At 31.0% G+C, this 23,377-nt stretch overlaps 3 protein-coding genes across 3 annotated transcripts; 2 read left to right on the forward strand and 1 right to left on the reverse strand.

Annotated features, from left to right (window-relative positions):
- Positions 1–2,328: 2,328 nt before the first annotated feature.
- Positions 2,329–3,806, forward strand: LOC118038307 (epidermis-specific secreted glycoprotein EP1). Its single transcript, XM_035044631.1, has one exon. The coding sequence runs from the start codon at positions 2,344–2,346 to the stop codon at positions 3,721–3,723; it is 1,380 nt and encodes a 459-aa protein (XP_034900522.1). The 5' UTR covers positions 2,329–2,343; the 3' UTR covers positions 3,724–3,806.
- Positions 3,807–8,329: 4,523 nt separating this feature from the next.
- Positions 8,330–8,958, reverse strand: LOC118038311 (inhibitor of trypsin and hageman factor). Its single transcript, XM_035044634.2, has 2 exons — positions 8,819–8,958; positions 8,330–8,674 (listed from the first exon to the last, which is right to left on the reverse strand). Exons 1-2 carry the CDS (start codon positions 8,835–8,837, stop codon positions 8,475–8,477), a joined length of 219 nt encoding a protein of 72 aa, XP_034900525.1. The 5' UTR covers positions 8,838–8,958; the 3' UTR covers positions 8,330–8,474.
- A 10,164-nt stretch (positions 8,959–19,122) lies between these two features.
- Positions 19,123–20,666, forward strand: LOC118038308 (epidermis-specific secreted glycoprotein EP1). Its single transcript, XM_035044632.2, has one exon. It carries the CDS (start codon positions 19,187–19,189, stop codon positions 20,471–20,473), a length of 1,287 nt encoding a protein of 428 aa, XP_034900523.1. The 5' UTR covers positions 19,123–19,186; the 3' UTR covers positions 20,474–20,666.
- The last annotated feature ends 2,711 nt before the right edge of the window (positions 20,667–23,377 follow it).

Genomic DNA, 23,377 nt, shown 5'->3' on the forward strand with positions numbered 1-23,377 from the left:
AAAAACTCGAAATTCACCCGAAATAAAAATTATTCTTCAGCTCAAATCTATTGTTTTACGTGTTTTTAAGGTTAAAAAAAAAAAAAAAAAAAAAAAAAAAAACACATAAGTGTAACCCCCTCATCATATGAAACATTTGGGCACAAAAATCAATAATTTAGGTGGCCAAAAACTTCCCTAATAGCCATTTTCTCTCTCCAGGATGGAATCTGACAACCCTCCCTCTCCTCCCAACAAAAAATGACTAAAAAAAAATAAAGTTAGGTACCAAAATGTATTGTCTTAAAATTCAAGGGAGTGATCACATAATATCTAAAAAAATATGGAGGGATTAAAATTAATGTTTCAATGAAACTTTCAACCCACTCCACATGTTACTTGGGATTTTCACTTCAACCCCTTAGCTTTAAATTTAACCCTCCCTCCTAAAAATATATGTAACTGGGGGCTAATTTGGGCTTAAAAGGGCTATATCGCGTAAAATAAAAGTTTGAGGATCAAATTTTTTTTACCAAAAGCTGCACTGCTCCAATCCACAGTGTATTGTGAGAGAGTGAACAATAATTCAAGCATAGTAAAAGGATGATGCGTTTTAGTTTATAGTTAATGGTCTTATTTATGAAAATTAGGAGTTAGGGCTAACACATAGTTTGGTTGACTTTTCACTAGAATTTAATTGCAAATTAAAAAGAAAGTTTTGTGTGGTTAAAGAGACATATATTGTCTAACAAACTACAATCTGGTTGGGAATAGAAATTAATTAGAACATTTATAAGAATTTACACTTCACAGCATACTTTTAATTTTTAATCCAACCAAGAAAAAAACATGATATTTCCTCACTATGCCGACTTATCTACCTATCTTTTGTAAATTTTATAGTGTTCTGTCGAATGATCTTTGCTTCTTATTGCCAAAACCATATGACTATTCTCATTTATATAAAATTACATAAGAAGTTTGAAATGAAAAAATACATGATAATAAATGACCTAGATTGTGGGTTTATCGAAGTTAACTTTAGTAACTTGGAATCAATATAATGTATCATTGTTTTAATGTTTTTTTAAAAAAATATCATCTTGAAAAAAAAAATCAAACCATGTTTTTATGAGTCATTATTTGTGTTACTTTTTTACCAACCAAGTTGAGGCAACTCCTAAATAATTTAATTTGAAATCCAATTTAAACAAGAATTTAGATCAGGCAGTTTAAAAATTAACCTATTGGACCGAGTGTAATGTCATTTAAAGAATTTTTTTGTTGTTTTGATTTTTTTTTTTTTGACATTTAATTTTTTTCTTGGAACAATCTCCAAAATGGCAAGAGCCAATTATATAGTGATTTCTAACTACAATACCAAAACAAAGATTGATTATATAATTATAAAAATATTAAAATGTACAATTATTTCGAAAACACTGAAGTTATTGTATATTGTTGATTTGCTATAATATGATAAGGTTATGCCCTCCACTTTATTTTCCAATCAAAATAATATTAATTAAACTATCTAACCCACCCACCCACCCTCAATTTTATATATAATCTAAATTAATGATTGTCGGGCATATAAATCAAAATTTCATCGAGTAATATACATTGGTATTTTTAAATTAGTATAAAAAAATATCAAATTTATATTTATAAATGTTTTTTTATTATTTTAATATAATAATATTTTAAAAAAAAATTTTTTTTAACTAAAAAATACTTTTTAAAAAACAAATCTTGCACCAAATACATATACACACACTATTCCTTAATTTCTTGGTCTTGAATTAATGGCCAAGCAACTTGATCAAAGACGCAGTCTCTTTTCTTTTCTTGTTTTAATTTTTTTTTATTCCTTTACATGCGCTGGAATCCAAGATATTTTCGAAGGGGAGAACTGTTTAAATGAGAGTTCACGAACTGTTTAAAAGCGTCAATATGGACCAAAAGTTAGCTGTCACTTTGACCAAATTCAATTTGAATCCATCCTTCAGATTAATGTTTCGAATCTCTTCCAGCTTGCAAGCAATCTGCCATGGGAGAGACATCTTCTCTTTTATTTTCTTTGAACAGCCGAATTTCCATTAGAAAGCGATCAACCAGAGGCACAAAGCCTCAACCTCTCATAGAACAGGTAAATTCATGATAAAAACGGAGTTCTTTCATAATTTCCTTTTTCTCTCTCTCTCTCTTTCTTTTTCTTTTTAGAAAAAGCGATTTTAACCGAAAACTTGTCGGGGAAATTTGGCTAAGCTAATCTAAAATACAAAGACATAAATGGTCTGTGGAATTTATATAATTTACTTTTGGAAAGAGAGGTAGTAAGTATCTCTGTCCCTTTCAGCAAACATGGAGTTAATGCTATCCTTATCTGCTTATAAAAGGGATCCTTCTGCCCTGATAAATATCCACGCTATCTACAGCTACCCAGCAAGCCGAGATTTAAGTATGTCAAAATTGTTTTCTCTATGTTTGCTCCTATCAATATTCTTCATTGCCCACTCTACTGTTCCTCCTCCTTCAACATTCAAGTACGTCAATGAAGGAGAGTTTGGGCAATACAGTAGTGAGTATGTTCCAGATTATCGTCCACTGCCCCAAGGCACTTCCCCATTCCAGCTTATGTTTTATAACACCACCCCTAATGCATACACTCTAGCTCTACTTATGGGTACTAGGAGGTCAGAATCAACAAGGCGCTGGGTTTGGGAAGCCAACCGAGGCAACCCGGTTCGCGAAAATGCCACTCTTACCTTTGGAAAGGATGGAAACCTTGTCTTAGCCGATGCTGATGGCAGGGTTGCTTGGCAAACCAACACTGCCAATAAAGGTGTTGTTGGGTTCGAAGTGCTACCCAATGGTAACATGGTGCTTCATGATTCTAAGGGTAAGTTTATCTGGCAAAGCTTCGACTCTCCTACTGATACTCTCTTGGTGGGTCAATCTCTTCGGGTTGGAGGTGTCACGAGGCTTGTGAGCCGAGCCTCACAGAAGGAGAACTCTGATGGCGCCTATAGCCTGGTCATGGAATCCAAAAGATTGGTGATGTACTATAAGAGTCCGAATTCTCCTAAACAATATTTCTATTACACGTTCGGAACACGCCAAGATCGTCTACAAAATGTAACTCTAAATTGTAACCCAGATAGTTATGACAATTCGGCCAGTGAGGTGACTTTGGATTTATCTTCTGGTGGTTGGAGCGTATACGCCAGACCTAAATTCAATGCGACGTTGTCAATTCTTAGAATTGGGATAGATGGGAACCTTAGGATCTACTCTTACAACAATAAGGTGGACTACATGGCATGGGATGTGAGCTTCAATCTCTTCTCCAGGGATGGTTTTCCAGAGAGTGAGTGCCAGTTACCAGAGAGATGTGGTAAGTTTGGGTTGTGTGAAGACAGCCAATGTGTTGCTTGCCCACTACCAAGTGGTCTTCTGGGCTGGAGCAAGAATTGCGAGCCTGTAAAGCCACCCGCCTGTGGTTCTAAGGATTTTTACTACTATAAATTAGAAGGCGTTGATCATTCCATGAGCATGTATGCAAGTGGGAGCGTAGCTGTGAAGGAGGATGACTGTGGAAAAAAGTGTTCAAGTGACTGTAAGTGTATGGGTTACTTCTACAACAAAGAGACGTCCAAGTGTACGATTGCTTATGATCTCCAAACCCTAACCAAGGTTCCAAATTCCACACATGTAGGTTACATAAAGGCACCAAAACGTTAAGCCTGTTCAGCCTGTTGTCGACACTTCCAGGACTTTTAAGCCGTCCAATATAATAATAAAGTGGCATTATTCCCTATAACCAATTGAGCTCGCGTGTCTTCTTGTTCTTGTAGATCATAGTTTCAATATATGATCCATACATATTCGTTAAAAAGAAAAAATAAAACCATCCACATATATATATATATATATATATATATATATATATATATTTTTAAATACTAATTAATTTTGTATTTATTTGAAAAACATATATTGATCATTTAATAATTATAATTTATTATCAAGTGAATGCTCATATGTTTTATTACAAATTTATTATCAACTATTTTCTTATATACAATATTGCTTCTACAAGTAATTCCATTACATGACCATCTACTGCTAAGTTGCGTGGGTCTATGGTTTATTTCAATTTTTTATGTTGAGTTCAAGATACGAGGCATGTTTCTTTTCTTATCTCATATTTCATGTTTTATAAAGAGAACTAATTAAGGAAGATCCAATGGATCTCTTATAAGCCCCATTAGAGCAAGTGGCGTCTCGATGACTCGTATTATTTTCATAATTTGCAACGTACTCAATTCTATTATTAATTATTCATCCTTTTAAATTAAATTTCTATTATGATACTGATAGTCTGATAGTCTTAGAGTCCTCGATAATATTTTAGATTTTACATGTTAGTTTTATAATTTCTGTTTTTTTAATCAAAATTTTAATTTTTTTCTAGATTTTTTATTTTTATAATATGTTTTTTAGTTTTTTCTAGAAGCTTTCAACTTCTTTAAGTTTTCAAAAGATAAGGTTGTGACTATAAGATAAGGTTGTGACTATGTTTGGTAAGATATTTGGGTATCATGTTATCCCTAATTCTGAGCATATCCAAAAAGATGTGCCTATATAGTCTATAGTGCTAGAAATCTCGAGCTAGAAAGTGTAATGTGGTGCCTCGATGGTGCGTTGAGAGGGAGATTTACAGTTGGGAAACTATTATAGGTGGGAGGGAGTTGGAATTATTAGAAAATCGGGACTTGTCCCCTGGTAATTTGTTCTTATAAAGCTATAGCTTGGAATCACTCCATGCATTTTTTTATTGAATTTCCATTTTGGATTTTTTTTTCTTTTTTTTTTATCTAAATTGATTATTTAGCTATAACTTATTGATATTAGTCATTGATTTTTATAAATCATGTTTAAAAACGTGGTTTGCACCGTGTTTCTTTAAATTTTAATTTTTTTTATTTAAAATTAATATTTTTTATATTTTTCTAAATTTTTTTGATGTACTAATATATAAAATGATTTTTAAAAAAATAAAATAAAAATTATTTTGATATATTTATAAATAAAAAAATATTTTGAATCATAATTGTTACAACATTTCCAAAAACATTTTATATTAGTAAATCAAGATGGGATGGAGGGATGACTGTGGCTAAAATTTTTAAATATAGAGGTAGTCATGACAATTGAAATTACAAGAGTAAATATAACAAAATAAAAAACCCCAAACCAGAGCATATATTAAACTCATTAAATATTAATATATGGTCTAAAAGCTACATGCAAATCAAGAATTGTTTTTAAAGTAACAATTAAAAATAGAATAGAACAATATAAGCATCGTAATTATACCTTCTATTTTTATTTACTTATTTATAAAACGAGGTAACATATTATGAATGTACATAGAAATTGGGAGAAAGTATTGGTCATGAATATTAAACAAACAACTTGATCAATTATTGCACGGGTTGTTTTCATTATTTTCCTTTACAACATGGCTTCAATCAAAAAGAGGAAGGAAAGAGGCAAGCAGAGGCCAATTGTCAAATGAGTAGCAAGTTATACAAAGTTGTTTAAAGGCAACAAAATGGACCAAAAGTTTACTGTTTGACCAAGTTAACTTTACAAATGTTAAGTTGGTCATACGTAATATTATTTTATTTATGTAGAATATATTTAATTATATTAAATAAAAAAATTATTTAATTATTTATATTTAATTTATGAATTTAATATTTGATAAATGAATTTAAAGTAAAGATAAACTTCATGAAAAAAAAAATTGCAAATAAAATTATAAAGATGTTATAATTATAGGATTCATATTGCATCAATGTATTTTTCTTAAATATTCTTGGTTAATGCTCTCTTAATAATGGATATTTTTTAGAACTGTTGAGACTATTATATATTATGTTCTTTTATTTATGAAAGGAAGTAGCTGATCTTATAAACTGGTCTATAATATGTAGGTGCTTGTCAGATGACATGTACACGGAATTGAACCGCATGAGAATTTCATATGGAGATATCACATGTGTCCATGGAAAACTTCATGTGATAATTGTGTAAGTAATTTTTAGACTTGAGATCATTAAGTTATCTTATATAGAAAATGTTATGTTTTGATCTTGTTATATGTTATCTTGGTAAAGGTAACAAATGGGCATACATTGAACATAACATAAACTATATGAAGGTATTTGAGTAATCAAAAGAGGATTTATTACCTTGGTTGAAATAGAAAAAATGTTCTACATGTTCTCAAATAATATTAATTTTTAAATACTTGTGAAAAGTGGAATGAAATTTGAAAAGAGTTTCAAATCTTATTCAAATGATCAATTATGATAATATTGGGAACAAATATGATTTGACATGATAAACATACTCCAAGCTAACATGTCTAAATCAGAACATTATTGATGAAGAGATAATAATTATCATTACCAGATTTAACAATTTTACTAATAAAAATTTACATCAATATTTACACTCACAGTTCATCGGTAAGTGTTTAAAATGTCTAAATAAAAACTTGTAAAGGCTAAAAAAAATAGTAATTAAAAGAACATGTATTAAGTTTGATGGGAAAAAAAACAAAGGAATGTGAAATTGAAAAACAAAATCAATTTAAAAAAATGACTCAAACGTAAAAATAGCACTCAACATAATAAGGATCAAATTTGAAAGATAAAAAAATCTAAGAAAGGTGAAATTGAAAAGGCAAACCAATTTTATACATTATTCAATAAAAAATCAAAATAAAAATAAAATAGATCAAATCTAAAGAACCAACAAATTAAAGGGTTGTTTTTGAATTTTTAAGGTGTTGTCGCAAAAATCTAGGTGATGAGATAGAGAAAAATAGGGGAAAATTATAGCTAGCGTCAAACCATTGTGAATGGTGGTACTCGCACAACCTCTTGTGATCGGGATGTCGAGACCTTTCAAAAATCTACCCATTAAGCCATTGTTTGGTAGTTGGACAACCCTTCATGCACCGTCAAAATAGCATGGGGCCGAACACACACTAGCATGTACTTTGTAAGCACCAACACAGTTTTTTTATATCTAATATATGATAATTACAAAAGCACCCCTAAACAACTTTCAAAATTACAACAAAACCAATACAAAATGACCAAAACACCATTACAAGAGAGTTATATTTTTTTTTCCTCAAGAGAATCAAAGTAATTGCATTATTTCTGAAAAATGAAAGTACTTAAAAACCTTTGAGCTTAAAGCATAAGAATTTTTAAATCCAAAGCTAAAGTAACGATTTTACTGTGCATATGAAAAGAAAAATAAAAAATCTAACCCCTCATAATATTTTAAAAATAATTGTACCATGGTGAAAATACAATCTTACCCCGTTAACTAAGCCAATGGATTTTTCTTGCAAGGCTAGTTTTGTACTTGAACACTCATAAATGGAATTTTTTATAGTTAATTGGGCTCTTCGAAACTATTACCAGATTCTTGAGATAATTGGGCTCTGTGGATATCTTGAAAACTTGAAGCTTTTCTTCAGCCTTGAAAATTGCCAAGATGATTTACACTTGAAAATTGCTAAGATGCTTTCCACAGTCTCAATACAACTTCTGCCTGTCATTTTGCCAACACCTCTTTTCGTCATTAAATTCTGAATTTTAACAGCATCATCCCATCAGCCAACCACTCTGTGGACATTAGTTAATTAAGTAACCTAGATAATTAGGTTTCAATTCCATTACTTTCTTTGCAATGCGCTCTACAATAGTAGAGGGTGAACTGGCTATACAAGCACCAAGATGGGTCATCTCTATCAAATTTTCTGCTTCTTCTAGCAAACCAGCATGGCCTAGTAGCATAATCAGGCTTGATCCCTTCTTTAATGGTCTCATCAAATAATTGAAAAGGTCTCCTCTTACAGCAGCACTCGGGATGTTGAATCATTATTTTCTCTAATAAACCAGTTCACCATGCAATAAAAAGCTCCTCCCCCAACAGCACTCGCGATGTTGAAGTCGAGAGGGAGGCAAAAACGGGTGGCTTTTAGATCTGGAGTGGAGAAATTGAGAGAGGAAGCAACAATTGAGGATAGAGGTTTTAAAATCTGTGAGAGAAAGTAAAAGAGAAGAAGTTGGAGAGAATGGCTGCTTGCAAGAGTTGATGATGGGAGCATGCATGCTGTAATCTGTAGAACATGCTTGAACTTCATAAAATTTATTGTCATATTCTTTCATTGTGTACACGTTCTGGGACTTTATATTATTATGAATTATAATAATAAAACACTCTAAAGATGATATTAAAATAATATAAGATGCTCTTACAAAAAACGAACCATTTTATTGAAGATTAATTTATGTAATTAGCATGATTACATATGCTGGTTATTTGGTACAATCTTCATGATGAATCTTACACGTATATTTATCAGTATAGCTTAAACAACAAAATATTTCGTCTGCTCATCAACCAATTTGTGGAATATCTTTCACAATTCCATATTTATCAACCCAAACTCGGACCCTGTCGCAACGGAAATCCATGGTCACCATCATTCCTTCCTTCACAATCCCAGCACGGACCTTGGGATTCTCTCTTACGATGATTTTTGCCGCCACTTCTCCGTTTATTCCCACTAGCTCCGGCCACGAGCTCTTTCCCGTATCTAAGGTTAACAAGAATTATAGTTAAATGTATCAAAAAGAATGGTTAAATTAAATGTATAACCATATACATATAAACTCATTGGCATGGTTCTCATGCACTGTTGTATACATAAATAAGCACGTTACAATAATCAATCGCTTACCAGAGCAATCATCTGTCATCTTTCCTTTCTCTTGCGATGTGATGGATTAAGGGAAGGAGATGGAACTATATATAGGGGAGGCGAGGATAGTTTTCAGCTTTGAGAGCTTTTATCTATCCATTTCTCTGTTTGACAATGAAAATTCTCAATAGTCGACTTGTTGAATGCTAGCCAATTGCCAGCCATTATGTTTGAAAGTCTTTGTTACACGTAAGGTCTACTGTTGAACTTAATTTTCAGAAATTAATTTAAGCAATCAATCGGAACCCTATAGAGTGATGTCTACAATGTTGGAATGAGTAGTTGATGACGATGACGACGACCACGACGAGGGCGGCCTATCCTTTAATATACAACAGTTAAAATGTGGACATAGTATATAAATGCTCCACCCCTCTAAAAAAAATTATAAAAATGATATTATAATGATATATATACATTTGAGATAAGGAAGTAATAGAACATTTCTTTTGCGTTGAACTACAGGCATCAAGGTAGACCATGTGTGTAGCTAAAAACTTGATACAGTTTGTTAGGGAAAAAATTACATATTAGTTTACCATAAATACGTATTATCAGGTTGTGATGGAATTAATATATCATATAAACTGGCTATAATATTATTTTTTATTATTGTTTTTAAACATAAGAAAGATCCAAATACTTTTTATGAAAATATGTTTGGAAAACCTTTTAGAATCTAACTATATACATGAAAACAAGATTTTTTTATTTTTTTTTTTTAAAGAAAAATTAATTTAAAAGTTTTGGGATTTTTAAAAAAAAAATTGAAATTTTTTAAAAATATTTCAAAAAAAACTAGGTATTTTAATACCAGATTTATATCTTACAGTATAAATAGATAACCTAATATTATACAAAATTTATAGAAAAATATGTGAGAAAATCATAATTGTTTTGAATGGATTTATGATTTTTTTTGGTTTTTTAATAATATATGTTATTATTATATTATAATTAAATATATTGGCTGGGCTGTCATCAGTCCAGCATATTTGGGCTCATCTTTTTTAGGATGGGCTGGCCGGAATGGGCTAAGGCCATCAAAAACTTAAACCTTGGCTACTGCATGTAGAATTAATGCATGCAGTGGCCGGGGTGGGGTGTTCGGGTGAGAAAAGGATGTGGTTGTCTTGCCTGTACGGGGGAGAAGAAAGACTGGAGGCATTCCTGGTGTTTTAGGGAAGATCTTTCACGGTGGCGAGAGGTGATGGTGTCACCGGAGGTGGAGAAAAGGAGGGGAAAAGTGAGTCCGGCGGAGGAGAAGAAAATTATTGGTAACAAAATGATTTTTTACAAACTTTGCACACTGATTTCTCCCCCTCAGACAATGAAATGCAGATCTATTTATTAGGGTGAAAGAAATATTTGTTTTTTAATGGTATCAAATCCTTTAGTTCAACTGTAAATAATCTCAATTGTTGATTCAAAGTAAATATTAGGAGGTGTCAAATGTGGTAGGAAAAAAACTCGTAAAATTGATCATTTTAGGCTAACACTATGGTTGTTGTGGTGTCAATCAACCTAAACGAACTATATTGGTGTGAAGTCAAATGTTAAGTGGTCATTTTCATTTAAATTTTATCAAATTAGGTGAAGGTTAGATGTATTAAATGCAACTGCAAAGTAGCCTTCTAAGTAGTTTTTTCATGAAAAAATTAAAAAAGAAAATAAACAGTAATTAAAACAACGTTTCTATGGTAAAGTTCATTTTAATCCTTCAAATTATGATTTCTCTCAATCACACCCCTGATTAGCTTAAAAATTTTAATTTTATGTAATTGTACACCTTATGAATTTCAATTTCAACCCCCAAAATTTAGTGTTTTTTTCACATTAGTTTTTGGGTTTGGATTTATACAATTTAACCTCCAATTAACCAATAAATTTTTAATTTCACCCATAATTTCAATCAATTAGATTAGTATATATAGTTATACAATCCATTGGAACCTATAGAGTAATTTCTACAATGTTGGAACGAGGAGGATGAGGGTGGTCTATCCTTTAAGATACAACAGTTAAAATATATATGGACACAATATATAAACGCACTATCCCTCTAAAAAATAAAAAATAAAAATATTATAATAATATTCATTTGAGATTAGGAACTAATAGAACTCTTTTTCTTGTTTTTTGCGTTGAACTACATGGAGCATCAAGCTAGACCATGTGTGTAACTAAAAACTTTATACAGTCCGTTAGGGAAATATTTTACATATTAATTTACCATAAATACGTACTATCAGTTGTGAGGGTATTAATATATCATAAAAAAAAAAAACATTTGATGCAGCCGAGTCGCTTAAAATTGAAGGATAACTAGGTAAAAATCTATAACAGTTATATAGCGATCTATTCCAAACAAAATACATAGATAATTTAGCAAATATTTTATAAATTAGTGGGATATGGGTGAGCCCAAGATGATATCTGGTTGTATTAGACCAATACAATACTTAGAAGATAACATAATTTTTTATTTAATTGTGGGATTTTCGAGTCTTAGTTCCACTAAAAACCTGTTTTGCTTGCCTCTTTAAGAGGCAAAATTTATATGTTTTATTTCTAGAGAATTAAACTTTGAATTTAGAGTTCAAGCTTGCAGCTCTTTTCACTCATCAAATTTGATTTTTTTATGATTGTGTTTATTGTATTTGTGCTTCTACTTACATCAACTTTATAATTATACTAAGAGATTTAATATAGTGTTAACTAGGCTAGGTGCCAGCATTTCATTCCAGGGCTAGACTATTTTTTTCACAAAAAATAATCTTCAAGTGCCCCAAGTGTATTTTTAAAAAGGAAGAAAAAATATGTGGCTAGGGTTATAAACCCGAATAGGTCAAATAAGCTGTCTTTATTTTAATTAGAGAAAAAAATAGAAAATAATATTAAATTGATCAAATTTAAAAAGAATAGTGATCAGAATAACCTATGAAAAAATAATTTTTCAAAAATAAACAAATGATGCAAATCAATTCACAACTCATTAAATACAAAATAAGGTAAAAAAAAAAACATAAAAAATCAAACCTAGTCAATCTGAGTTTGCATAACAAACCTATAACCCTAGGAATCCGAGCTAAGCTAACCTAAGATATTTCACCACACTCACAGCCTAGATTATTAAATTTGAATAACCAATTAAAAAAATAAAGAGAATTATAAAACTCATTTTTAAATAAATGATCAAATCATGTTAATTTTTCGAACATGTGACCAGAATCATTAGACCCAAAGCACTCTATCTGAAAAAATCATTAAACTCAATTCCCAAAAAATAATTTTAATTATACAAAAGGATTTAAAAATTAATTAAAATATATATATATATATATAAGGGTGAGAAAAGTTAGAAATCAAAACAATGAGAGCCAAATTGAAAAATATAATACCATAAATTTGAATTGATGGATAAAATTTGAAATGTATAAAACTTTTATAAAATAGCCAAAGAAAAAAAATTAAAAATCAAAAGAATAAGGATTAACTTGGAAAAAAAAAACAACAATTTATGTCAAATTGGAATTTATGGATGAAATTGAAAACAAATAAAATTTATATAAAAAAATCAAGAACAAAAATTAAAAATCAAAAGAATAAGGATTGGATTTGAAATACCAACAACAAAGAGGATTAAACTGTACTTTTTAGGGGTTGAGAGAAAAAAGAAAAAAAAAGTTTGCCAGTAACAAACCGGACCACTATAGCTAACGCACGTCCCTCTACCAGGAAAAAAACATAGCGACGCTTCTAATGAAATGGCAAAAGGGTAATTTTAGACATGGAGAGACACCACACATGTCGATCAAAAGGCTTAGTCCCCTCTCATGCATCAAGGAGGGTGCTTCACGTGCCTAACCTTTTTGTTTTTTTTTTAATTTAGTGAAATACCAAATTGCCCTTAAGATGAATTAATAATAACAAAAAATCATTGTGAAAAGACCAAAAAAGTCCATTGACTCCAGTTTTAATTTTTTTTTTCTTTTAAGATCACTTTCATTGTTTCACTGTACATTTTAATTATTTATTGTTTTTTATATTTGATAAAATACCAAATTGCCCCTTAATTGACATTATAAATATGAAAAAAATCATTATGAAAATACAAACATATATTTTAACACCAATTTTTTTTTTTTTTTTGCTTCCAATGATATTTTGGTTGTTTCATTATGTAATTATTAAGATAAGAGAAAAAAAAATTTTATTATCAATTTAGTAATGATAAATAGGTCTATGAAAAGATTTCATTGCCCTTATAATTAATGTTAAGTTTTTTAGATGAAAAGACAAAACAATCATTAACTATTTTAATAAACATTATTTATGGGTTAGCAACTATTAGGATTTAAACCCGTTTTGTTTTTGCATTTCAAAAACATTATTAAAAAAATTTAAATTTTATTTTATTATTTTCTTTGTTTCAAATTAATTTTTTTTTGGTGTTTTTATATCATTTTGATGCGCTGATGTCAAAAATAATTTTTTTAAAAAATAAAAAATATATTATTTTGATATATTTCTTAATGAAAAACATTTTAAAAAGTAACAGCAATCATATTTCCAAATACGATACTAATGAGAAGGTCAACAAACCCTTTATTTCTATGAGAGAGAAAGGGGGTATATATGGAAAAGAATTTTCAATTCATGATTTTTTGAATTGCTATAACATGAAGGATATTTCTGAAAGAAGTTGCAAAACGAGAGTGCATTGGGGTTAGTTTGGTGATTTTCAAATGTGTAAAAAAAAAAAAAAAACAGAGAGAGCAGCAACCATTGGCATCTCTCTCATGTGCTCGTTCCAAAAAAAAAAAATCAAATCCAACACTTTAATTTTTCTTAACAAACTACTACTATTAAAATTTATTTAATATATTAAAAATCAAACATTATCCAAACACTCCTCTCCAGCTTTAGCTCCCACTTTCGCACTTTATTAATTTTCTTGACAACAACTATATTTTACCTAGACGCCCACATCTACGCATCCCTAAAATGTTCTAACTGTATTATTATTTCTCTAAAGCTTATAATATAGTTCTAACTGTATTATTATGTCTCTAAAATATAGTTCATCAAACTCAATTATTATTGTATTCTAACTGTATTATTCATGTTCATGTTGATTCAATAAATGTTATTGGAATCATTAGTCTTATGTACTAGAAATGACTAATCAAGTTTAGATAAATAATAATACCAATTTATTAATCTCATGTATCAAGAATGACTAATCAAATTCACGTAAATGTTGATACCAATATGATATATTGTTATCATTAGTTTCTCATACCAATAATGACTAATCAAGTTCTAGTAAATATTATACTAATATAACCCACTAATATTATTAGTACTAATCCTATATATATGCTTTTAATTTTTTCATTTGATAATGATGTCAAAAAAACAAAACTCATTGACATCATTAGCTTTGATTTTTGATATGTTAATCAAGTTTTCCATCCATTCTTCCATTAAGGTCACCATCAATTTCAAACCATGAAAAAAAGAGACATGTTTTCTTTCTAATTTTCCACAATTCTCACTTGACCCAACCTTTATTCTTGTCCAAAAACATAATTGTAAGTTAAAAATATCTTTCCAAACAACACAACACATTATACTTAACTTTCCATAATGTATACATAACATAATATGCTTATAAACACATCAAAACTTCAATCGATTCAAATTAAGGTTCCTTACCTCTCAATAATGATAAATAAATGGGGAAATTGCAAAGAAAACTCAAGTTTCTCCTTCACTCTTCACTCTCCACTCTCCACTCTTCCTTTTTACTTCTCAAAACACTTAGTTCACACCTTTAAAACCCTTTAAATCTTAGATTTTTCTCTTTTAATCCACCCAAAACTCATTTAAATCTACCCTTTTTTGGTGTTTTCCCATTAAGAATTTGGTAGAGAAAGAATAAATCCACTTCATTTTCTATCTATGGTGTTGCCGGCCACAAGCTTCTTTAAGAAGTTATATATTTTTTTTTTCAAAGACCACAATGCTTTTATATCTATTTCATGTATTTTTCATTTAATCGGAATCTAAATATTCATTCATTACAAAATTTCTTTTCAATGATTTATTATTCTTTTCATTTTAAGTATTTAATTAACCCATGTTGTCATTGAGTTTAATTAATTTTCGATATTTTTACAAACATGGTAAAATTATACTCGGGGTTCACAGTGCACACCATGATAAAAGCAATTTAACATACCTAATCCTTCATTTTTTTTTTACTAGGGGTTTAGGTTTATATTGATGCTTTTTTTTAGTGCTTTGCAATGGTTATGATATACTAATATTAAAAAAAAATTATTTAATATATTTTTAATTAAAAAACATCATTTATCATAATTCCAAACACACAGATATATCTATGCAGCAGTTTTCTTCTCGACAAAAGAGAAGAGATTGAAGGCAGTTGTGCAACCGTTATTTCCAAAGTAAGAGGAATTGGAAGTAGCTCCAATAGAAAAACATGGAGGGGAAGCCGACCCGAGTAGCAGGTATGATTAATTTTATAGCTTCAGCAGAAAATCACGCCTTTCTCCTTAAAATCAATGTCCATCTCTGTTTATTTTAATTAATGTGTTTTTATTTTATATTATATAAGAAAGAAGTTCAACTTATTTAAGTGACTAAATGAAATTTTGTTCCCAATTATTTCTCATGGAGACAATTACTTAACTGTGAGCCCAATATATGTTAATCTGGAATGATATTTTTTAAATAAAAATATATAGATGCAATTGATAGAGCTCATGTTGCTGCTTGGTCTCCTGCATAAATGCAGATAAATCATTAGTTATTCCTTCACCTGTGATGCAAAATGTCATGGCTTTGTTCTCGTATGATTTCATATTTGTCAATATAATGATTCATTTGCATGTGATTTCTTCGATTATTTAAATATAAATGTAAAACCGGAATGATATTTTTGTTAAATAAAAACCGATGCAATTGAACTCATGTTGCTTTCGGTCAGAGAAATGAACCCAATAAAATAAAATTTCTGGGAGACAATTGCTTAACTGTGAGCCCATGGTTGAAAAGGTTTTGGATGGAGGGAATTTGGTATGGGGTGCCATATTTAAAAGGGAAGCATGGTGATGTGATTGATTTTGGAAATATATGTAAATCTGGAATGATATTTTTTTAAATAAAAATATATAGATTCAATTTAGTTATTTCAATCGGTTTAAGCTTTTTAAAAACCGGAAAAACATGGTTTTTTTTAAATTTTTTAATCGGTTTATTCGGTTTTTTTATCGGTTCGGTTTTTTTCGGTTAATTTTTTCTCGTTTTCAATCGGTTGATAACGGTTTTTTGATCACCCCTAGCATTTATGGATGCATTATCTTCGTGAGGAAATAATTTTTCCATGCCAAGTGGTGCTAAGTGAGCACATGCAACATTCAAATAATTAATTTTTGTATATGTATTAATGACTATCATAATGTCCCTGGTGTATTGCATATTAGAGCTGATCCATTATTTATAAAATATAGTAGAGAAAGATTAAAATTTCTAAATGAGAACGGTACTAATATGGTACAAGTATTTAAATAGATACAATTTATTAGTGTAACTTAACTGATTAGGTTATTGTGTTTGTTCTTAAGAGGTCATTAGTTCAAGTTTCATAAAACTCTCGGTTACTTGAAGTTTACATGGTCATTAATTTTAGGATTTTGAAACTAGTTGAGGTGCATGTAAAATTAATATTTATTAATAAAAAAATATTCAAATAAATATACACCTCGACTACAATAAATTAATTTAGTCAATAATGTCATTGCAGATTAATTGTGGAATGATTATAACAATCATTAAAAATTTTAATTAATAATATTTATGGATGTAAAACTTTATTATTATACACTTTAATGGTGAAAGTATTATAGAATTTTGTTTATTCTTATATCTCATTTAATTTAACTAGGTGAAATATATATAATGATAAATGACGATAAAAAAAAATATTTGTGTATTTAAAAGCGTTAACAATATCATATTCTTTCTCAAATGAAAAACAATATAACATGAACACATTTTTCTAGTTTTATGGGTTAGGAAAATATTCTGAAATCTTCAGAAATGAATATTTTGTCTTGTTAGTCATCGTATTCAAGCTCATTGGCTATATTCGGATAACTTTGTTTAAAGACGTAAGCTTTGACCACAGGATTTCTTAGTTGTTAGTATTTGACCAGAAGTAAAGCGGCATCTATCATTCAATGTTTCTAGTTCCTGCCATGTTCAAAGCCATCGTGCGATTTACATTTTTTTATTTTGCATAAAGCAAGCTTCACTCACTTGAATCATAATCAAGAGTACTTTTCGCACTGTCAAATGATTAACTTCTGCCAACTATGTAATATTAAAAAAGTATTTGGTGCTGTATTTACTTTGTATATAATACTATTTCTTAAAAAGTATTTGAAATATAAAAAAAAATCGTCCAAATTGGTGATTTTTTTTAAGTGATTTAGAAAGATTTTTATCTGATGATGTGAAAATAACAAAAAATTATATTTGACATTTTTTCAATTTAAATGTGTTTTTATCACTACTACAATCTTTAGATTTATAGCATAATTTTTTTGATATTTGTATTACTATCATTCTGTTAGTAATTAATTTACCAACGAAATTACCAACAGAAATGCTATGTCAGTAAATCTTTAATCGCTAATTTTTTTTTTTTGTTAGTAAATCTTGGTAATAAAAAAAATATTATTATAGATGGATTTACTGAAGGAAAAGGCGCGCAAAAAAAAATTATCTGCTTCATTTTTCAGTAATTATTTAAAAATATTTTTTTAAAAAAATCCATTTTACGAAACTATAAAATAATTAAATTAAAATAAATCAACACTCTCATACTCAAAACACTTGGAAAATCATATGAAAAAAAAACCTACAATAATTTTCATACAATTATTAAGAACAAAAACAATGAAAAATAAAATAAAATAACAAATATAGTGAAAAAAACATGAAAAAAGAAAAACCTTACCTTAATGTTGTTGCAAGTGAAGCTAAGAAGAGGAAAAAAAATTCATAAAGTATATTAATAAAAAAAAAACTGAGAAGAAAAAAAGAAAAAAGAGAAAAATACATACATGAACATGGAGGAGAAGATAAGGAGTTAAGGAGAGAAAAGAAGAGAAAGAAATGGATATTGATGTATTTTACATATGGGAAAGAAGAAGAAGAAGAAGAAAAAAGGAGCCCTGTCTGTTGTGAAATTATGGATTCTAGGCTTTTTATTTGGGTATTTTTTTAACGGATAATTAAATATTAATATTTTTAATCATTTTTCTGTAATATTTAATTTAATTTTTTAATTTAATAAAAAAAATTTAGAAACGTCAAATATCACTAACAACTTTTCAATCCATCAGTGATTTCTGTCTATAATATTTAATTTAAAATTTTAACTTTATTAAAAAATTTTTCAGATAAAACCGTCAAATAACACCGATGACTTTTCAATTTGTTGGCGATTTTTTTTGTAAAGAATAGTAATTAACAATGTAATTGGAAAGTGAACAATTCCAGAGCTCTATGAAAAATACCGATGGAATTTTTCGTTGGTAATTCCCTTTGTAATTGACAGGATGAATAGTGTTCACAGTTTACCAACAAATTTACCAACGGAATTAATTCCGTCAGTAATTTCATTGGTAAAAATAGCACGTTATCATTTTTTTGTTTTGTTTTAATTATTATTTTTTCACCACAATTCTCTTGGTAAATACCGAAGGAATATTTCCGTCGGTAAAATCTATTAGCAATTTACAAAAAAAAATATTTCCTTTATATTTTTGTTTATATTTATCGATTTTCTGGTAATATATAAAATCTTTTACACTCTGTTACTAAATTTGCTCATTTATTCAAAATCAGCACCAAATGTTAAAAATGGTATCATGTAGATCAATTTGTAGAGAACATATGGTAATATTTCCACAGAGCATGGCTACGAAATTAAAAGGAAAACAAAATTATCGAGAGAAAAAAAAGAAAATAGAAAAGGAAAAAAAAAAAAAGCCACCCCACCATTATCACAGATCAAGGAAAATAATGGGCAACATCCCATCAAGCTTCCATCCCCATTATCCTCTCTTTTCTTGAACAGCAAAGCGCCCACCAAGAAGAATCTTTGATTTAATTATAGAAAATGGAGGGCTTTCAATTACAAAAATGCCATCCTAGACAGCTTATAAAAGGCGACCAATCTCCGCCTTGGTTTCATATCAAAGCCACCTAAATCAAGCAAGCAACCAGAAATAAGTGTCCTCCAGTCCAATGGAGCTGCCATTGTTCTCTCTTTGTTTTCTCTTCTCAATATCCTTCATTGCCCATGCCACTGTTCCTCCTTCTTCAACATTTAAGTACGTCAATGAAGGAGAGTTTGGGGAATACATTTCCGAGTATGGTCCAGATTATCGTCCACTGCCCTTAGGTACTTCCCCTTTCCAACTAATCTTTTATAACACCACCCCAAATGCATACACCCTTGCTCTGCGTATGGGTACTGTGAGGTCAGAATCATTAATGCGCTGGGTTTGGGAAGCCAACCGAGGCAACCCAGTTCGCGAAAATGCCACTCTCTCCTTCGGGGAGGACGGAAATCTTGTCTTGGCAGATGCTGATGGCAGGGTCGCTTGGCAAACCAACACAGCCAATAAAGGTGTTGTTGGCTTGCAATTGCTGTCTAATGGCAACATGGTGCTTCATGATTCCAAGGGTAAGTTTATCTGGCAAAGTTTCGACTCTCCTACTGATACTCTCTTGGTGGGCCAATCTCTTCGGGTCGGAGGTGCGACTAGGCTTGTGAGCCGAGCCTCACAGAAGGAGAACTCTGATGGCGCCTATAGCCTGGTCATGGAACCTAAAAGATTGGTGATGTACTATAAGAGTCCGAATTCCCCTAAACCATATATCTACTACGCTTTCGATTCGGTGGACAACAGTCGTCTACAGAATGCGACTCTAAATTGCGCTCCAAACGGCTACGACGATGTTGCTAGTGACCTGACTTTGGATCTCTCTACCGGGAACAGCATGATACTCGCTAGACCCAAATACAACAGCACGCTGTCGTTTCTTAGAATCGGGATAGATGGGAGCCTTAAGATGTACACTTACAACAATAAAGTGGACTATCAAGCATGGGAAGAGACCTACACTCTCTTTTCCAGAGATGGTTTTCCGGAGGGAGAGTGCCAATTACCCGAGAGATGTGGTAAGTTTGGGCTTTGTGAAGACAGCCAATGTGTTGCTTGCCCATTGCCAAGTGGACTCATGGGCTGGAGCAAGTTCTGTGAGCCAGTGAAGCCTCCAGCCTGTGGTTCTAAGAATTTTTACTACTATAAACTAGAAGGTGTTGATCATTCCATGAGCAAGTATGCAAGTGGAAGCGGAGCAATGAAGGAAGACGACTGTGGAAAGAAATGTTCAAGTGATTGCAAGTGTTTGGGTTATTTTTACAACAAAGACACATCCAAGTGTTGGATTGCTTATGATCTTCAAACCCTCACGAAGGTTGCAAACTCTACGCATGTGGGTTACATAAAGGCACCAAAGCAGTAGGGAAAGCTCGACCTCCTTGTATCTTTGAACTCCAAACTTCCAAGTTTTCTCGTTAATGGTGGTGATTTCTTACAATTATGCTTTCTTGTTCTTATTTCCGAGTGGAAGAGTGAAAACTGTACACTGCTGAATAGTGATAATAAAAGACGACTCTACACTTTAGTTCTCCACCAAAAAGAATGTCCCTTTTAAAGTACTGCTCGATGCCTTTCAAACTCTCCATGATTATATTAAATATTATATTGATGATTTTTATTAATATATGTCACACAACACCCAAGTATTTATTGAAATCAGTAATTACTATTTATTTAAAATTAAGAAAGGAGAGAGAAAACAGTTTTTTAAATCCAGCCGCTACACCAGTTCAAAACACCATTAAACTAAAGAGCTCATTTAAATAATTCATAGATATCAATTAAATAATTTTATCACCAAAATTAAGAGTTATTAGCATTTGAAAGTTTTTAATCATAAAAGCATAAAAGTATAAAATTGAAATTTTGAGTTAAATAGTTGTTCCAAAATGCTTTCCAAGTCAGATAATTTGTGTTTAGAAGGTGCTACATTTTGATAATTTTTTTATCCGTTAAAAACAAATGCTCGAGGTATCCAATATTCTTCAAATGCCAAGCAAAGTATTAGTAGACTGAAATAACTTCTGGCTTAGTTTCAGTTTGATCGGTTGTATAGTGATACTTAAAAGGCATTTGAAGGCAATATTCTTCATTAATAAAAATAATTGGATTCTGATGATAAACAATGAATATTTTGTTTTGTTATATACCATTCATCATATAAAATGTATAAAAAAAAATATATCAAATTAATTAAAAATATATAATAAATTCTAATCAGTCACTACAAGATTTCACAGTTTTATCGACAGAAATATTCCGTCGGTCTGTGATTAGGAGTTTGTCGGTAAATTATTTACCGACGGAATACGTCCATTGGCTTTCCTTTCATCGGTGATTCCACATTTCGTTGCTATATCGGTCGGCAAAACAAAAAAAACATTTTCCGACGGTTTTATAGACGGAATTTGCGCGCCAAAAAAAAAAAGTTTTCCGCTTGAAATATACCGACAGAATAAAATTTGTCGGTGATATAGTGTATTACCGATGGCCATTACCCGTCGGTAAATTTGTCGGTGACTGTTTGAAATACCGACCGAATATATTCGTCTGTAAATTTGTCAGTATGTTTGGCAGCTACTGTCAAATGCCGACGGATTAATTTCGTCGATAAATCTGTTAGTGAGTGTATGAAGTACCGACCGAATGTATCCGTCTATAAATTCGTCGGTGATGGTGGTACTGTCAAATGCCGACGGATTAAGTCCGTCGGTAAATCCCTTTTTAATTTTTTTTTTTTAAAAAAAAGTTTTTTAAAAAATTATTTAGAATACATAATATAAAATGATATAAATTAATGGCAATAAAAACAAAATATGCAAATAAAATTTATATTAAGCATCAAAAACAAAAAAATCAAAGTTAAATAATATTCATTACAAAATGATTGTGTTTCAAAAAAATATCAAACAAAATTTTAAAGGTAAATAATGTTTAGGAGGAGGAGGAGGAGGCTGCTGGTCATACGGCCAAAAAGGATTAGGCACACATGTTCCACCTTGTGCCATGTTCATGACCATTTTGCGAAGCTATTCATAGGCCGCTCTTTGTTGTTCTTTAAGTTGTGCGTACGCCTCTGATAGGTGGTCGTGCTTTTCAGTAAACTGAGTTGTGTGTTGCTGCAAGGCCATGAACTCTTAGATTGGGAGCTCCCGACGGTTGAAGCACTATGGGTTGATCGCAAGTTGTCGGTCGTAGTGTTGGAGAGCTCGTAAACCTGATTTTTATCAGGTTCACCTCACAATCCACAAATCCGTATCATCTTCCGAGATGTATATCGGTATGAAATCCCTCCAAACCACAACATCGTTCCAGCCTTGGAACCCCCTATCTCTCGCTGTTTTTTTGCCCTTTTTTGGGCTTTGTACCAAAAATCACGCAACCTACTTCACACAAGAAAAAATTACATTTCGAAACATAAATTTTTTTCTAAAAAAAAAAGTTGTATTGTTTTCGATGTTACCTAGTTACCACGTGATTTTTCCATACCCTCCTCACAACAGTTTTATGTTCACTGTCCCAGCAAAATCGATCTTGTGTATAAAAATATAAAGTTTTACCTCCGTTTGCTAGCGTGAATGCCTTGTTGTTTTCCATGTAGAATGGACAGGTGAGTTTCCCATGCGTGCTCCAAACAGAAAGCATTTCATAAGCTAGAAAATCATTGATAGCCCACATCAAAGCCACCCTCATAAGAAAATTTTGTTTCCTCGATATATCATAAGTCAGAGCTCTGGAGGACCACAACTACGCCAACTTATCAATCAACAGTCGAAGACAAATATCTATATTTCGCCCCGGACTACTTGGACCGGGTATAACAGTAGATAAAAACATGAACTCCGGCCTTATACACATTCCTGGTGGCAAGTTATAAACTGTGAGTATGACCAGCCAACAAGAATATGGAGCAGCAAATGACCCAAATGGGTTGAATTCGTCTGTACACAACCCAAAACACACATTCTTTAATTCAACTGAAAAGTCAAGATACACACTGTTAAAGCGTTTCCACGCTTCGCCATCAGAAGGATGCACCATCACACCATCAACCGCATCATGTGCTTAGTGCCATATAATGTGCACAATAGTCCTTGGTGACATGAATAACCTCTGCAATCTAAGTGTAATCGGGAAGTATCTAAGTTTTTTATATGACACTAGAGTCTTTCCCATGCCAGTTTTGGGTTTGTAACAGGAATGCCCGCATGTCATGCACTCGGTCATCTCAATATTTTCAAGGTAGTAAAACATGCAGAAGTTAGGG

The sequence above is a fragment of the Populus alba genome, chromosome 11 (assembly GCF_005239225.2).
Source record: "Populus alba chromosome 11, ASM523922v2, whole genome shotgun sequence".
NCBI lineage: Eukaryota > Viridiplantae > Streptophyta > Magnoliopsida > Malpighiales > Salicaceae > Populus > Populus alba.

Coding starts and splice junctions, on each gene's coding strand:
- LOC118038307 (XM_035044631.1), top strand. CDS start 2,344: ATGGAGTTAATGCTATCCTTATCTGCTTATAAAAGGGATCCTTCTGCC.
- LOC118038308 (XM_035044632.2), top strand. CDS start 19,187: ATGGAGCTGCCATTGTTCTCTCTTTGTTTTCTCTTCTCAATATCCTTC.